This window comes from Streptopelia decaocto (genome assembly GCF_964273445.1).
Source record: "Streptopelia decaocto genome assembly, chromosome: Z".
In the NCBI taxonomy this organism is placed as follows: domain Eukaryota; kingdom Metazoa; phylum Chordata; class Aves; order Columbiformes; family Columbidae; genus Streptopelia; species Streptopelia decaocto.
In genome coordinates, this window is record NC_138657.1 from 54,126,740 (window position 1) to 54,145,505 (window position 18,766).

General features: G+C 36.8%; 2 protein-coding genes across 4 annotated transcripts in view; both read left to right on the forward strand.

The window, feature by feature from the left end:
* LOC309451561 (3',5'-cyclic-AMP phosphodiesterase 4D) overlaps positions 1 to 18,766 on the forward strand; it is a gene marked incomplete at its 5' end in the record, with an annotated part of 350,513 nt that overhangs the window by 169,277 nt on the left and 162,470 nt on the right. The gene's annotated exons all lie outside the window — the stretch shown is intronic.
* LOC309451564 (uncharacterized protein) overlaps positions 4,718 to 18,766 on the forward strand; it is a 34,618-nt gene continuing 20,569 nt past the window's right edge. For 2 of the 3 annotated variants that reach the window (XR_014186275.1, XM_082075315.1), the window contains exon 1: positions 4,718 to 4,930. Coding sequence is in view for 1 of the 3 variants with exons in the window: in XM_082075315.1 (XP_081931441.1) it covers positions 4,845 to 4,930 (86 nt within the window). In the remaining 2 variants the exon portion in view is untranslated. Of the gene's footprint in view, positions 4,931 to 7,603; positions 10,914 to 18,766 lie in introns of those variants that run through there. The other variant, XR_014186276.1, reaches the window with a different exon arrangement.

The following is an 18,766-nucleotide window of genomic DNA, read 5'->3' on the forward strand; positions in this document are numbered from 1 at the left end:
CTCCAAACTCAAGAATAGCATTGGTGCTATGGACCACTTCAGCAACTGTTGTTCAAGTGAAAAGGTCTTAGAGAAATATTAAACCACCTATAAAGCAGCCATATTTTTTTTTTTTACAGAAACGAGGGCTGCAGAATTAAGCATTAAAGCCAACAAGGGATGATAAGTGATAATAATCAGAAAGAATTTGAAGTTCAAAGAGATTAGTCCTGGGTAGAATCTTATTTAAGCTTAATATAGTCAGCACATGCATTGTTGTTGATACTTAGACTAAAATTAAACTATTTGTGATTTTTTTTTTAAATTGAACACATTAATAGCACCAGGTTCGCATCATAAGTAATATATTCAGACTTTCTCACCCATTAAAATACACCAGAGTGACGGAAAGAAAGGAAGACTGAAGAAAATGTACTTGCCTTTTGAGGGGTTGAGTGCTCGGGGTTTCAGTTTATTATTGAAAGCCAGAATTAGGTGGGGTGTTCTCTGCTGGGGTGGTTCTTTTTTCAGGTGGAAAAGGAACACTTCAAAGTCAGGACACTTCTTTCAGGACAAAAAGCCTATGTCAAGGAAGTATTACATTCCGAACAGAAATAATATAAAAAATGCAAGTTAGAAGAAATTTTACAAAAGTAAACTTCAAGTTATCTAACAACTAAATGAAATGTGGGAAATATTTTTTTTTTTTTTAATTCTAGGTCTTATGTATTCATGGCCTTCCAGTGTAAACCTTTATTGAGGTAGCTCTGTCTGGAACTCCAGACACTATTGTGTGACTGGGGAAAATTAAAATGCACATTTATCCTACATTCAGGTGGTTTAGTCCTGTTTTTTGTTTTGTCAGTTGGCTTTCATTCCTGTCTTGGTAATGTGAAGAGAGGGGGAAAAAGCTGGAAAAATATCTTGTCTGTAATAAAATATGCATAAATATTATTAAACTGTTTAGAATTCAGATTGTGTAAGCCATCTCTTTGAAATAGTGAGTAAATATTTGATTTTAGCAACATAATATTCAGTGTTATTTTGTTTGTTGATGTCCAACTAAACCATCTGGTAGTGTTTGAAAACAGAAGGAATAACTCTGGGAGAAGCGTCTGTAAAGTACTGTATCCTAATGTAAACTGTTCTGTCCACTGTAATGACTCCATTTGTCAGAGTTTCTAGTTGTTGATAAACAAGCATTTTTCAAACAACAAAGTTTATTTATTGCTGTTGTCGCAATAGTAACTGTAACATTGTTTTTCTCAAAGTCCAACGCTGCATAGAATAGGCCCAACAGCAGGCCAGAGACTTTGGGAAGGCTGCCTGGGGAAGGGGCACAACTGGACTATGCAGGAGCCACAGAAGGAGCATGCAGGAAAGCCCCTTTAATTTCCACAACTTACAAACTGATAACCTCAGTTATTCTTTTCCTGTTTCCTACATCTACAGCTACTTCATCTGTCAAAACAGGAACCAGTGGTCCTGTGCACTTTCCTGTGTTGCCCAAGGAGTAGCTGGTTGAGTTGCAGCCCCTGTGTCCCCTTGCGCGATGAGCTGCTGGTGTAATGTCCCTCCTACCATCTGCACAGGATGTCACCTGTCAAAGGCAGCTGATGAAACTGACCTAGGAGTTTGTCACAGGCTGCACCTGACAGATGAGGTCAAGGCATGAGGGGGAGGCTACTTGAAGAAACCATGTTAGGAGTTGTAGTGCCCATGTCCAGACTGTAAATCTGTCACGTGCTCTGTTGAACAACATGATCTGTCACACGTCCTGAACCTATAGTGGCTTCCCATCATACAACCCAAAGAACGGAGCTGGGTTAGAGTAAAGTGGAGATCTCAGCAAAAACACCTTCACCACCACTGAGCTTCCCCTTATAGCTGTAATTATTTGAGCTTTAGGGAAACAGAGAGGAATTTAGGGGTAAAACTTGGGCTTTTGAGTACTAAAATGCATCAGGACACAGATAGGAAAGTGAAATGAGTCTGTAAAGATATATGCTTATCAGAAGACCTGTTTACTGCCAAAAAATTTTACACTTTTTTGACTTCAGCTGACCAAAAATAGAGGCTAATTTCATTTGGGTTTGTGTGTTCATAGTTAATTGAATTTTCACATTTAAAATTATGAAAAATACAATTTTACTATTCAGTTATTTGAATCTTTTCTAAAAAAAAAAATAACAGTAGTTTACATATCTGGGAGAACACTAAAGGAGGTGTTTCCTTAATAATTCACCCTTTGCAGCTCTTGTAAACCTGAAGCTGTCAGCTGTATTATAGTGGTGCCAGCGATCAGCGAGGAATGTGAAGCTGATACCCCAATATCTGTCAAAAATATAGAGCAAAAAAAAACCCTGCATAGGACGTGAAAGGTACTGCACCATAAAAGTGTGTTATGCATTTCTATAAGAACTCAGAGTTACTACTGAGTGTGAGGATTATTTTTACCTCTTCTATAGAAAACTAGGTATTTGCTGACACCATTGAGCTACTTTTTTCCAGAAAACACTGCCTACTAGTAACAACTTAATGTCAAATCATTCTTTGAGTGTTTCTAGAGACATTGTTTTCTTTTTGTTTCAAAGAAAAGAAAAAAGGCAGGAAGAGCCTAGCAACTTCTCAGTACAGGTCAAGGTGTACTACAGAGTTATTAGCTCCTTCATTTCCTTAAATTTCTATAAACACTGTGATTTGTTTTGATACAGTGATCTACTGCATGACAATAAGTGGTTTTGATATCAAGGTATAAATTTAGTCTTTAGTAATCTTGTAAGAAGATTATTTCTATGACCTTATTGTGGTTGGCTGCATTAGCAGGTTTAGTGCAATAGTGAAGGAAGGGCACTAAGGAGGAGAAAAGAGAGCTCAAAATAAACATGTTTGATTCAGTTTTCTTTATTAAATTAAAAAAAAAAAGTTGCTGCTGTATTAATGTGTTGTACAAAATCTTTTTTATAAACAGAATATGGAAAGGAAACATACCTGGCAGTATTAAGATATTTAGGATGTACTTATAAAAATACAGCCTACACTGGTTTTGTTTGCTAGAAGGGACATATTGATTTTGGCAATGCTCACATCCAGTATTATCGCTCAGGTATGTTTAAAGTGATCTATTAATCACTCAAATTTTAATGATACCGTGATTATGAAGAAGGCTATAGCTTTTGATTCCCAGAGGCACCTTACTAACCATTGTTGGAATGATCACGATTCTACTTCTGTGGAAACTAGATGCTATGTTATGATAACTTAATTATACAGTACATTCTCTAAACTGCTGAAAAATAATGTGACTTTTGGCCTGGAAACAGTGATTTCACCTATGAATCCCATATACTCAAAACCTGTTTCATGGTGTGAAGAGGTTTGTTTTCAGCTGACACTGTAGTGCATTTGTCAGTGTAACAGAAGAAAAATTTTTCCTCCAAAGAGCAAAATATACCCAGTTATTTTATTATAATTTTTCTGAAGAGTGTAGTTTTCCACAGTACCTTTAACCATGAAAATAGTACATTTCATCAGATAATTGATTGGTAGACATAATATATCCCTGGGTATTTATTTTTCTGATTCTCCGACCTTTTCCAAGAGAGCCCTGAGTAATCCTAAATTTTCATTTTTAACCTTGCTCTTGGTAAATATTCAATTTCTTCTCCATCATCTTTCTTATAAAGGAAAATATCTAGGTTGGCTTTGTTCCAGAGATCATCTCAGTTAGAGAAACCTCTGCTTACCGGTGCTGGGAGATCATACCCACACTCAGAGCTGGTAGAGGAAATAATGTTGGCCTCACTGGCACAACCTCAGCTGGTGTCACAATTGAATTGTATTTGCCTTAAGTGCTGCTAGTGTTAGGCTGAAACAATTGCATTCAAGAGTTGGGGCTTGAAATAAAAATAATAATAAAACTGCCTCAAAAAAAAACAAAACCAACAAAACAAAACAAACAAACAAACAAAATAAAAGGGCAAAACAAACAACAAAAAGACACCAAACTGGAATGACCCCAGGTAGCAGGGAACTGAGATCAGTTCTCAAATTTACTATCAGTAATTCAGTATGGGCAGTGATGTCTTTGAGAAAAGCTGCCAAGAGGCCTGAAAATTATCTGCCAGTCTGAGACGTGCATTCTTAGAGTGGCTGATCTCTCGTAGATGATTAAGCCCTTTCAGAAAAGCTACTTAATGTTATAAATTGATTCTCTTTAGAAACTGTGAGGAAGGAAGACACACTGGAAGAGAGTTAAGAATTAAACAAAGAGGCAATTGACAGTTTTGAGGGCATGTTTTCAATAGCAGTTTTACTGCTTACTAGATCCTTACTCTTCTGGGGAGGAATATATTATGGGTTGTGGAGTGGATTTCGATTTGGGGTTCTTTTTAGGATTGGGTTTTTTGTCTCCATACTCCTTAGCTGTGTGATACCAGCCAAAACAGATTGTTCAGATACAATCCATATTAAAAATACTTTCAACACTCAGTTAAGAGTTTGAAGGCCTTTGTCTGGACAGCACCCAATAATCAGTATTAGCTACTTCTGGTCTGCCTTAGTTCCACATTTTTGTGCTCCCCAGGGGTTTACCATAAGAGTTCTTACTTGAATAATGAGATAAGAGCCCCGAATATAGGAAACGTTCATGCAAAGGGCAAGTCTCATGCAGCGGGAAATCCCAGTTATCCCTTCTAGCCTGTGCTCTCAGCCAGCCACATGTCTGCCAAAGCATACCCCAGGAAAAGGACGTTCCCTTACACAGTTACAAGTGCTTCATGATTAGTGCAGGGCACCTCCAGCACAACTGTCCTGCTGCCCCTCAAGGATACCTTTTTTAGAAGATTTTAGAATTAGCTTTGCCAATGGCCTTTCTGTGGGATCCTTTTGGAGCCTATAACCCTCGTCCATCTCCAAGAAATAAGATGAGATTTCGCTTTAAGTCTTACAGGTATCGCTTCTAATGGCTTATGGTGTAACTGACATTACTAATAGTTGCAAATGTGCCTTTCTTATGCTTCTATAGGATTATAGTATATAAAAATTTGGAAATGTATTAATTGTGACTCTCTTGAGTTTGTAAAGGCTTTGCTGAATATGTGTATAATGAAAATAGTGTTTCTGTGTGACTGGCAAATATGTTGAATAAGGGACCATGTAAGTTTATGAAACTGCATTTTTCAAGCAAATATTAATTTTGAATCTTTGTTGCACTTCAGTGCAAAAGTAGATTAGCATTTATGCCAGTGTTCCAAAAATATTAGTTCTAAATATTATTGGTACTTTTTAAAAGCAAACATATTTAGTTATAAATATGACACACTGATACAGCACACCAAATCTGAATTAATATTCTTAGTTGAGAGGCTTTTGCATAACCACAAAACCAGGTTTTTTAAGTATTTTTCTGTTTGACATTTTAAAAGTGATATAACCAATGAGAAAAACACACAGATTGTGCATTTTCTTAGCTGTTATTTTAAAATAACCATAGAAAAATATGTTTTTCATTATATATTTTTCTGCTTTTTGCAATTTAACCAATACTTGTTTTCCAGCTTCCTTGCTTTTGTTTATAATAGATGCAATATAAATTTTTGAGTATAAAATTCTTAAGGAAAGATCCTCCTGTTTGTATATAATGCATTTAAGAACTTACTACGTATCATCTTAATGATAACTTTTTAATATTAATTGATGCAACAGTCACATTTGTTTGCACACATGTACAATATCAAATGCCCAAGAAGCAAGGTGTTTAATGTAGGATTGTCAATAGCAAACACTTTCGGTGTGAATGCTGTAAAAAAACCTGGCTAGGTACAGTCCAGCTTTTCTCAGTGTTTTATTTTGCAAAAACTAGATTGTTCATACACAGGGAGCTGGTTTTATGACAAAAACAATAACAGATAAAGGGATTTGAACAGAGAGTAAAAAGATGGTATCTGTAATAGTTTCTAGAAGTTCAAAACTAGATCATGTAATTCAACTGAGATTATCTTAAGGCAATCTTCTTAGCAGATTTTTTTGCTTAAAAAAAGCTACTTATGTTTATTTGACAAACTTATATCAACGTTTTAGAAGGACAAAGAAAAATATTTAAAGTAATATGTTAATAGAGGATCTAATTATTTTGATGATTGACTTATGTAAATATAGCTCAGTCTCATTTTTTAAATCTAAAAAAGTTAAAATTGTCTTAAAAGTTGTTCATAAAAATAAAAAGCAAGGAACTCTTGTCTGAAGTCCAGAGGTGTGAATGAATTGTGTCTTACCATAGAGAAAGTGTTATATTTTTTTTCAGGAGCTTTAAAGCATTAGCAGGAGGTTGAAGATAATTTTATAATAACTGGGTCTTAGTTGTACTATTGAATGTGAGTAATTTAAGTTGTTACTATTTAATTTAAGTTTTGACTGAGAAGTGGATTAAAAATCCTTAATATGCATATTGCCATGTCACTGCCATTGCTCCATTCACACTGTAGGTTATATTTAGAAATCTACTACAAAAGTTTACAGTACCCAGTCCCTAAGTAATTTAATAACCTTGTTTATGTCAACTGACAGTTCTGCTTACATCACTCAACTATCTGATGTCAAGGGGCTTTGGTTTCTAAAACTGAATACCTGATAGTACCATCCAGGCTTTCCATGATGAACATTGTACAGCAAACCATGCTGTTCTACTTCATAATCTTAATTTAAATTGTGAAGTTGACCATGATTTTAAAAGTTCTTTTGCTATACATTAGGCAAAAATATAGTGTTTCTTCTGTGGGTTACTCAGAATCTGTTGATTAAGTGGAATATTATGTTTTAATTTACTTATTTCATTTCTGGGAGATTCTGTGGTACATTAGTGCCCCCTTATAGCTGGTGATTTGAGTTTCTTTGCTGATCAGCAAGGAAGTGCTGAGCTTTGTATCTTTCAGAAAGTGGTGGATAAGCCAGGCTAATGCAAGTTTTCCCGGAGTAGGAAAAAAATATGCCTTAAGACAATGTAATTTTTATAGAAAGAGCAGGAATGCAATGCTGTCCCTTTGACCTCCTCCTCTGCCCTTCCCATCAAATGAACCATAGCTTAAAGCCTCAGTGAATTGTACTGAAATTAAAAAAAAAAAAAAACAACACCAAAACAAAAACAGGGAAACAGACCAAAAAACTGGTAGAGATTAGCTTATGATTCACTAGAAACCAGAAGTGCAAGTATTCACAGAGATAGATGTAGAGCCAAGGCCAGGAGCAGGTACTTCACAAATAAGGAAACTCAGGAGACCACCAAACCATTTCACAATTTCAGTGTATTTTTGCAGGCTGAAGAAAGAGGAGGGTTGTTTAATTTTATAGGGAGGTGTGCCCATCCTGCTGTCTGGCAGGCAGGTGAACATTCTTCTAGTCCAATACAAAGCAAATATTTGCAGATCTTTATCGTATTTACTCACAGACAAGTTCAGCTTTTTTTTTTTTTTTTTAAGGCTTAGAGTCTCTCTAAGCTGAAGCACACCTCATTTCCTGAAATGCAGACTGGAATTATGTTTCCTGCTGCATTTAGCTTTGCCCGGGAAAATACCACTAGATATGACTGTAAGAACTGAGTCCTAATAATAACCAACTTATGTTTTAGAGCCTCCTGAGACCTCTGAGGAAAGGATGGAGAGAAAAGCCTTCTTCATGACCTCTAAATCCTGTCAGGCATGGATGATAAAGAATTAAAGCACCTATCAAAATTTTCTGCACATAACCAAGATATATGACACTCAATCCTGCTAGATGCTAAATACTCACAGCTCCCACTGACTTAATGACAGGTACTCAGGACCACTTAGAAGATTCTCCAGAGGCAGCAGGATCTGCCCTGAGTGCCTGGCTGGTCATTAAGTTTTTTTTCACAGTGAAGGATTTGTGAAAAACTCCATGAAAATCTGCTGTGTGTGGAGACGATTTTATAGAGATTTTAAGCTCCAAAGTAAAATGGGTGCTACGGAGAAATGACACTGGCAATAGTGTACATTAAATTGGATAATCAAAGAATTAATAAGTTTGTTAAATTATTACAGTGTTAGGACAACGTATTTGTTTGGTTAGCTACAAAAATACATTTCAGGAGACACTAATCATTAAACGTATATCTTCATATGGAAAAGAAAGAAAGGTTCTTTGTTGTTTTATGTGAGCTCGTTTTGTTCCTTCCTCTGCTTGCTTTCTGTTTTTCTTCTTTGGCTGCCATCTGGCGTATTTCCCTGGACTAGAGGAAAGGTCATGTGGCTGAAACTACTGCCAACCCCACTTCTGCAGCCAGCTGCTCGTGGCATTTGTACATAAAGAGACAGATTCCCTCCTGCCAGATAATTGTACTCCAAGCCACTAAACTTTTAGGAGCTGGGCTAGGAAGTTGAATCTCTCTCTCAAACAGCAATTTTTAGGAATCCCTTCTCTGAGGGGATTTCTTAATGATGTTAAAGCTTTCTTAGTGAGCAGAATGTAATATTCTTTTTGTTGTTGTTGTTGGTATTGTAAGCCTTGTGATGAAATAAGAATAGAAACCAGATTGAAGTTTAATATTTTTATTTTTTTTTTTTTATTAGAGGTGAGAGTCCCAACACACTGGAACTAGTTTGGTTACTTTTGACTAAGTCATTCAACATTTTCTGGGAAATAAAGTATTTGAACGCAAAAGTGTGGACTTTTCTAGTGCATATGATGAGTAACATGCTTGTTTTCATATTCAGCTCAGAAATTCTGTAATACGAAATATGCTGTGTTAGCATTAAAACGATGTTTTGAGTCACACTCAAACTTATTTTAGACAAATCTGCATGCCAAAATACCATTTTACCCAACTCAGACATTTGGTTATGTTAATTTGAGGTCTTTGGAAAAGTGGAAAAGTAGCAAGGCGTATCGCTAATCAGGTTAAGTAGCAATAGGAAAACAGGTGCACATGAATCATACTTGACTGTTTGTGTTGCTGCAGACTTACATCCTTGGCAAAACTGTCTAGAGAGTTCCTGATAATGACTAAATATAAATAGTCTCTGCGTCACTTCCTAAAACCTCAGAAAGTCAAGTCCCAGTCCATTGGTCCCCTTAAGCAGGAAACAAACAAACAAAACAGAACATGAGTAACATATTCAAAAATTTCAGCTTTTGCTGAGATTTCTCAGATGTCATTGATTCTCACACAGATAGGCTGAGCGAGTCTGTCACAGTGAGACAGGTTGAGTCTGTCAATTTTTCTTATTCCTGCCTTTGACTAGTGTTACCCAAGTGCTTATTCTGTGGGATTTTGTTGTTCTTGCTACTGCCTTATAAGTGATTTAGCTAGTGTGAAATGAAAACTAGAATATATATATAGGTATTTTATCAACTTATTTTTCCAAGTTTATGCTTAATTAAGTTTTAACAGCCTAGGCGGATGCTATGCACAAACCTGTATGAATAACCATCAGGAAATGTTCTTTTATACACTGTGAAGTAAATTATGATGACTAGTGTTGCTACTGTTTACAATAAATAAATAGCTGGGCTTTACTGTTTGTGACTGAAACAATCCCCATACAAATCTGGCCTTCCAGATTAGGCTGGGAGCAGACGTTAGAATCCCTTGGGAAGCAGAAAAAGATTACACTAAGCATAAGCACCAGGAAATACTGTTTGATTTACAAATTTTAGATGTCCATGGTTATTTATATTAATGTCGGGACTATCTGACTTGCGATTCCCTGATGTAGAACAAATTCTAGGAGCACTATAAATAGATCTATCATTCAATCTTATACTGAATATAAAAGGAAAAAGCTGATGCCAGTTCAGCATGTACCATATCAAAATGTTGTAACTGATTTCTAGATACCACACTAAACAAGAAAAAAAATGGCACAGGAGTATCCTACCAGTTTTTATTTTATGCCACTGTAGAATGTGCTTAAGTCCATTGTACATCTGAATAGATTTTATTTTATTTTATTGTAAAGGAAATTGAAACCCTGGAATTTCTTATTGGAACTAGTACGTACAATTTCTTTCTGAACCCTAGAAACCACAGGTCACTTTGTGTTTCGCTTGTCTCTATGAAAGCCGTATATGTGTTAATTGAAAACTTCTGCAATATGCTCAAATGTAATGTAACATTCTAATGCACCTTTCTTCATGAGGCAAAAAAAAAAGAAAAATGAAGAGGAGGGAAAAAAAATTAGAGTCTGCTACCCACCTAGAAGGCCCTGGCACACACTGCAGCCTGGTGTCCTCAGCCATCTGGGTGTTGTTACATTTCATAGCAGAGGTGGTCCATGCCAGCTAGTCCAGCTCAAGAGCCGTGAGAGCAGCCAGGATCAAACGTTTGAGGGACAACAGTAAGAAACTTGGTGGTTACAGTATAATTGTCCCCGAGGGAGAAACTTCTCAACATCTTCAGTAGTTCCCTATCTATGGGTGCTCCAGAACTCTCCTGACTTGCTTACTCTAACAAGACTTGATATTTATGTGTTCACAACAAATTTTTATCATTTTTTTATTAATAAGGTTGATTAATTTTTGGCTTCAGCAGTATATTTTGATGCTCACTTCTACAGATGCACTCTCTGCAATGTGCACGATTTTCTTCATTCTGTTCTATTTTGCCTTGGAAAGTTTTAAGTAGTGCAACTATATGTTGCTAAAGGTTTAGTTGTTATTTTGTATAACAGTCTTGCTCATCAGCTTTCTAAGTAAACTATATTTTCAGTACCTCTCTTCACTTGAAAAAAATTTGTGTCCATATCATTCATGTAGCAGATCTCTTAATCCGTTCTCCTATTGCAATGTTCCTTCTAATGCAGTGTGACTAGAAGTAAAGCCAGAGCTTCTGATGAGGACATGTGTTCTAGGTGAATTACAATATTCCTATTCTTATGGAAACATAATTTTAATAAATTTTCCATTATAACATTTCCATTATTGCCCTCTGTCTTGTTTCAGATATAGTTTAACAGATTTGTTCATTAACTAATTTTGATTCATGAGCGATAACCTCCCATTCCATTACATCACTAGTATAGCTAGATATTCTGTGTTTTTAATCGCTTTGGAATACTCTCATTTCCATTACTATTTACTTTTCGTCGTATTCCATGTCTGCCTGTTCTTTTTGCTCAGAGAGAAGTTCACAAGGACACAGTATTGAGTGAAGGCAAAACGGATCATTGCAGAAGGTAGAATTTCAGTGTCACTGGAAATTTTGCATTTCTAAAAGAAAAAAAATCCCTCCTGATGAACAGACAGTTTTACACAATTTTCTATTGGGAGAACATCTCCTTTTTTCTTTTTTTTTTTAGGATAATGAAATATAAAGTGTGATTTGTAGTTTTTATAGCCTGTTTTCAGGATTCCTGACTTGTTAGGAGATTAGAAAGTCCTTCAGGCAAACTGCCAGAATCCACACAACCACAGAAACTGGGGGTCTCAGACGTAGGAGGAGATATGTGCTTCCTGTCACCATACTCATACAGTTGGGCATTGTATGCCTGTATATACAGTATGCACACACACATGCATATGTAGATGTAGATATATCCTACATTAAAGTAAGCAGAGTATCAGAAGTTTGCCAGGAAGAAGCTGTATACACACTACTTATTTCATTGTTTGTCCACATGAGCTCGGCTTTCCTTTATTTATTTTACCTTTGCAACATTTCCAGTCAATACTTGGCTCTTTAGTGGTTTAGCTTTCACAGGCTTTGGTACAAATTTCTGTTTAAGTTGTAAAAGCAAAATGACACAGCAGAACAAACAACAGCGAAGCCTAAGAATATCTGTCATCTCTCCCAAGTAGGATCAGATAAACTCCTGTTAACACTAGCTGAAGTTATTTAGCTAGTGAAGAAACCTAAAATGGAAGAAAACAAAACTGCTTAAATGAGATATAATTGCCTCCAGATGGAGAATGGGAAGCCTTAGAGTGAAGCAAAAAGCCAAATAGAAAAAAAGAAAAACGCAAAATACCTCCAGCTCAAGGTACATAGTATTACTCTAATATGCCCTGTGAGTTACCCTGTGAATCAAATTTAACCTGTAGTTCTGTGGAACTGAGCCATACCTGTGTTCTCATGATGCCTCATCTGGAGGTACCTTTCCTTTCCCTAAGCTCTTTCCAGCCATGACTACATACCTGCAGCCTTTGTTACAGGCTGCTACAGATGTATTACCACCAAACAAAAGCACTTGGGCAGGTTGACACTCTTCAGTGACTTTCTTTTCATTTACTTTGTCGGGAATTATATTTGCCCCATGGCAGATCTGCTGTGAGAAGCCACTCACCAACAGAGAAAACACAGAGAGTTCAGGCTCCGAGGGAAAGATTGCCAGTTTCTTAACTGGTGAATTCTCTGCTTCTCTATATAACCATTTTAGGTGTACAGAGCACAAGGCAGATGGATGGATGGATGGATGGATGGATGGATGGATGGATGGATGGATGGATAACTAAAGCTTTCGTGCTTTCCAAAGGGGAGTGCATGCCTAAGGAACAGTACATGAGGGTTGGTTGTTTTGTTTTGTAGGGCTTTTTTTGGCTGTTGCTGGGGTTTTTTGGTTTGGTTTTAGGTTTTTGGTGGTTTTGTTTGTTTGTTTTTTGTTTTTGTTTCTTCAAATTAGAAAAACTCTAGACTCTTCTGTTCAACTTATAGTTCTCTTTTCCATTTGATAAGCTGAAATGTGGCAAGCTCAGAAGTGTGGGCTAAATGTGTACACAGTGAGATGGATTGAGAACTGGCTGGATGGCAGAGCTCAGTGGGTTGTGCTCAGTGGTGCTGAGTCTGGTTGGAGGCCTGTAGTTAGGGGGGTTCCCCAGGGATCATTATTAGGTCCAGTCCTGTTCAACCTATTCATCAGTCACCTGGATGAAGAGATTCACTGATCCAAAACTGGGAGGAAGGGTTGATACACCAGAAGGCTGTGCTGCCATTCAGCAAGACCTGGGTAGGCTGGGGGACTGGGCAGAGAAGAACCTGATGAAACTCAACAAGGGCAAGTGTGGGGTCCTGCAACTGGAGAGTAATAACCCCAAGCACCAGTACAGGTTATGGATTTACCTGCTGGAAAGCAGCGCTGCAGAGAAGGACCTGGGAGTTCTGGCCAACAACAGGTTGACCATGAGCCAGCAATGTGCCCCTGTGGCTAAGAAGGCCAATGACATCCTGGGGTGCATTAAGAAGAGTATGGCCAGCAGGTTAAGGGAGGTTATCCTCGCCCTCTACTCTGCCCTGGCGAGACCACATCTGGAGTAATGCATCCAGTTCTGAGCTTCCCAGTTTAAGGAGGACAAGGAATTACTGGAGGGAGTCTAGCAAAGGGCTACAAAGATGATGAGGAGCCTGGAACATCTTTCTTATGAGGAAAGGCTGAGAGTGATGGGTCTGTTCAGCCTGCAGAAGAGAAGGCTGAGAGGGGATCTCATCAATGTTTGTAAATATCTTAATGGTGGATGTCTAGAGAATGGGACAAGGCTCCTTTCAGGTTCCCAATGACATGATGAGGGGCAACGGGAACAGACTAAAGCATAGGAGCTTTCATCTGAATATGAGGAGAAACTTCTTTACTTTGAAGGTGACAGAGCACTGGAGCAGGCTGCCCAGAGAGGCTGTGGAATCTCCTTCTCTGGAGACATTTAAGACCTGCCTGGACACATCCCTGTGTGATCTGCTCCAGGTGAACCTGCTTTGGCAGGTGGATCGGACTAGATGATATCCAGAGGTCCCTTCCTGCCCCAACCACTCTGTGATTCTGTAAATACATTGGACTCTCAATTACTAGTGAAAACATTGCAGATGGAGCAGAATCCGCTGCTCAAACAGCTCTCATGTAAGGCAGAAGCATCATGCATCACTATGCAAATGATGCATATTTTACCTTAATTCATATGACACTAATAGGTATCGATATTTTCTTCTGTTCCTAAGTGCCTGAAGCATATTTCAACTTTTAAGTAGCCATCCAATTACATAATTTTTCCTTGTTTTACTCATTAAAAAAAAAAAAAAAAAAAAAAAATGCAAATGGAAAAGACTATGGAAAAAGCTGGTGTGTCAGCTGTTTTAAGCAGTGAAGTTCATCTGTTTTACATTATGCTTTGGAAGCAGAGCCTAATGTTTCAGAGTTGACCCAGAGACAGAACGAGTCAGAAAACTGATAATTTGAAGACTGGAGTACGTCTATGAAACAGTAGAAGTAACATCCGCTGGATCAGGCTTTTACTGGTGGCGGAGGAGAAAACCAAGTTTCTTCTAAACATTGTATAGGGAAAACACTCCCACTAATTTGCTGTGAGATATCTAGAGGTGATGGGTTCCTGAACAGAAGTGCTACTGGCAGCTGAGAATCAGGAAGAAGTTTACTTTATGCTAGCATGTGTGGTTGATTTTGTAAGCCTTCTGAAACAAAATATTGATTTTTGCAAACATTTTTCTATTTAAAATTAAAAAAATACTAAAAAAAAGAACATTAATGTAATTTCTTAGCACTAATCTCAGCATTCAGATGCTTCTCTTAATGAGGGAATCTTACAGTCCTAATGAGCATGTAAGTTGCAAACTGTATTTGTCCCATGTTTTCTTTTGGCTGCCATCTCTGTTTACACTTTCTCTCCCAAATGACACAGTGCAGCCTACAGGAACATGACATATTTTGAGGTTTATCCGGATTGGGCACAAAAATACAAGTAGTCCTGTTTTCTGATAAATTGTGCTAAGGATCACAGAAAACAGATGGAATTCTAGACCGAGTGATTTTACAGTGCAAATACAAGCACATTTTAATGCCAAAATAATACTTATTGTTTATACATAAAAATATAAATGATATAACACAGATGGTATACTAATTTATACTTGGGCCAATATCAAAATGTAATGTGATCTCATTAAAAATCTCTTTCAAGATACAGACAAAATTCAGTCCTCATAAAAAGATATAGAATTTTAATTATACTGTGCATACTTTTCATTCTGGACTCCTAAATACACCAAATATTAACCTGCAAATCCACATAAACATTAAATAGAAATACATAGTAATCCAGGTATTATCATACTATAATATGATTGTCTTATCAATGCTGAATGTCAAAAACTGTATGTTTCTGTAAAATTTTGATGTGAAAGCTCTTTTTGAGGTAGCTTGATGCTATCAGAAAGTGCTAGCTGGAATGGTTTTAATTAGTGTCATGCAAGGGCCCTGATTTTTATCTTGGTTGCATCTACATGGTGAATAAAACAGCCCAGGAATAATTCTAGCTGGTGAACTTGGACTAGTTGTTACGACAAGGCTAGTGTCTATAACACTGACCTCTTCTGCTCTCTGGAGCAGAATATTAGGCGACAGATATTACTCATCTGGAGAGGTCCTTGGTCCTGGGCTCTGGTGATCCTCCAGTGGCAGCCTCCAAAACTGGAAAAAACACTTCAGAGGTCAGAAGGGGAGGATAATGTGACTTCAACAAGTCACACTCTGGAAACTTTATTTATCTAAAATTCTACTTTTCACAGCACAGAGACCTAGAGTGCTCCTCACGATGCCCTACTCTTTCTTCTGGAGTTCAAAATAGAATGTTGTTATGTGCTAGTGTAAGAGATTCACCCAGGCTGCTATTAGCATGTAAAACTCACTGGCCTCTCCTTCTCTGGTACTCTTTCAAGATGTAAATTTCCCAGCTGTGTAGTGGTTTAAGATGTCAAGAAAACAGCAGACAACCCAAAAAGCTGTGCTATCTCTTTCCTCTGGGAGAGAGGTTTGCTAAATTGGCACTCTATTTGCCCTTTCAAAGGAACATTTGATGATTGACCAACAAGATATTTAATAATTTGGACCATTCATTTTGAATTAATTTGTCATTTTGATTATTGATTATAATAACTAATATAAGTTTAAATGAAGGAGGATAAAAAGCAGTCAGAGGATGTCAGTGAAAATTATTTATTATAGTGCAGAACTGTCTGATGGAGCTGCAGTTTACCAGCTTCTTAACTTCAATGAAGAGAAATAAATGGATGATACTAGCAATTTATTGTAATAATTATCAGCTATGATGCTTCTAAATGCGTTAGATAACAATTCTCTTTTGTACTGTTTTACTGTTTTTTTGTTTTGGTTTTTTTTTTTCAGTCCTGCAACATTTATTTCACTGTTAAATGCCATACACACTATTACTATAAAAGGCTAAGAGTAAAACTGCTTCCAAGTACACAGTGTTTCAGTAAGACATGAGCTTGCTCATGCCAGCTCTTTGGGTTTACAGGCAAAGTCACTTCCCTCAAAATAGCCACTTTAGGACCTATGGTAATAATGTAAAGCAATGTAAAGCAGTTTGTGGTAATGATGTAAAGCATTCTTAGGCATCTGCATTTGAAGTCGTACAGTTTTTATCCTAACTTTGGTGCTGCATCATCATTTTTGCATTTGTATTGAATAGCTTAAGAAAGTGAAGTATGAATATACAGTTAGAAAGACATTATGGCTCTACATAATTAAGGAAAGGGATTTTTTCTTCAATAAATTTTACATCTGCAGTTTAGGAACATTTTTATATTCAGTATTTTTATGTTTAGCCTAAATAATTGTTTTTTGTTATAGTTGTTATCTGTTCTTATTCCTTACTTGAGCTCATTGCAGAATTTCTGCCATATTTTTGGAATTAATTTCTGGCCAACAAATTGTCTGCTTTAGTTACCTTCTTTTTGTTTGTTGTGTCACTAAGTATATGTAATAGCACTGTGACTTGATTTATCATTAGTGGAATAGCACTTTGTTCATACCACATTTATGGAAAAATCTGTTATTTTCCTACTTGGCAGGAAGATACGGAAAATGTTGTCTTTATTTTGTGCATTTTAATAATCTATTGATTTACTTAGGCTTTGTCAATATCTCTTTAAGCTAAAATTCAAAACAATCTGATATTTTCCATCTATAAATTTTATGTTGCACAGTAGTATTGTGATACCTGTGGACTGAGAGATGCAAATTAAGAAATGGGTAACTGCAGGAAATTCAGATGAGTCACAAAATTAATTTTTACAGCTTTAATATCCAGCTTTGATTTTTCTACATGACAGAAAAATATGGGGCAAAGGGTGGAAATGGGAGAAGAAAGAACTGTTAGGGGTACAAAAGCAGGCACATGAAAGAGGTGATGTACTACAGTGACGTAGAACAACTATCTAAGCAATCATTAGCAAAAGCTGTGTCATACTGCTGCAGCGCAATTCTTTTATTTCTCTCTTTTGCAGGGCTGAAATTGTTTCCCAGTTGCGTAGATCCTCTTGATCTGTAATACTTCTCTTTAGCAAAACAAGATTTGCTGCTGCGTAGGAACAGGTGTTCTGGAGTTGACAGTCTGCCCCACTGAGTTACCTTCATAGATACACCTTAGTGAGTTCAAGAGATGGAAATATACATTCCCCTTCTCTGAATATAAATGAATCTATTATAATTATTCATACAGTAAACTGATAATTTGTGTAATGGCCAGGCATAAGTCAGAGCCATCACAGGTTGCCAGTAACAAGCAGCACCTTGATGCAGATTTAGATTAGAGTCATGTATAGCTTCATCACAATTTTCAAGGCAAAATTTTATGGAAAATCCCTGCCTGTTTTGTAGACAAACATGGCAGGCCAGTGGTGCTGCCATGTTGAAATTTCCTCTTCCAGGCCTCAGACCATATTAATAAAATTTTTACATTGTTGTTTATCAGCTCTATATCTCTTGCAGCCACTGTAAGAGCAGAAGCATTTATTTAATTTCTTTTTCAAAGCAACAGTATCACAGTAAATTTAGCATCAAGACCTTGTTTATGGTTCTTGTTAACTAATTTTCAGAATGCATAAACTACATATTAATGCCTCCCTCAGTTAATTTTAATCAGAAATATGGCAAAAATGTAAAGGCTTCCTAAAGAAGAGCTTTTTAATGAAATAAATGCCTTTTAAGTAATGCTGCTGGAAACTTAATTTACAAACTTAGCTGCCTTACTTTCCAGGTCATCAAAGTAGCCTGCAAGTGCTGACATTTCCTGGAATGTCATAGGACCAAAACAGCATGTGCCCTTAGGTCTGTGCACTTCAAAGCAGTAGGCACTTTAAACCATCTCCTCCCTCATTGAACCACTGCAAAGGGATCTAGTCAACGCTGTAAAATTTAGGTCATGTAGAATACCACCTTGAAATCTTGCATTTAATCTTCAGTCCTTCTGAGATGTCAGGCAAAGTTAGATTTGCTGGTGAGGAAGTAAAGGGTTCTTGTTATTGTTGCTTTCCGTTTTTACTTCAAATACAAAACTTGCACTTAAGTTTTCCTCTCAAAATAAAATTTTTTTTTTTTGGAGGCCTAGTTAAACTAGACAGTGCTTTAGGACACTGTTCAATGTGGAATATTCCTGTTCCCACTATATAGAAGCCAAATATACTAGAACAACAACAATACATTTTAGTTGTAATTGCTATGCAGTCAGGTTCATAAACAGTCTTCTGTAGCACACTGCTGTCACTGTCCAGTGTGTTAGATAGGTCTAAGTACAGGGAATAAAATCTGTTTTATTTGGTTCAATTTCAAGATTTGCATGTTTTGTGAGATTTTTATATAGAGAGTAGTAAAAAATTAGGAAATAGTGCTCAGAAAAAAAATTGCTGAGATAATTCAGGTTTTAGCTAATTATACCAGCAAATTTGCAGGCAAAAATGCTTTCCAAGTTACATGTGAAATGATGTGAACTGAATTGAACCTGTCTGGCTGAGATGACTGTCGGAAGAGTGACC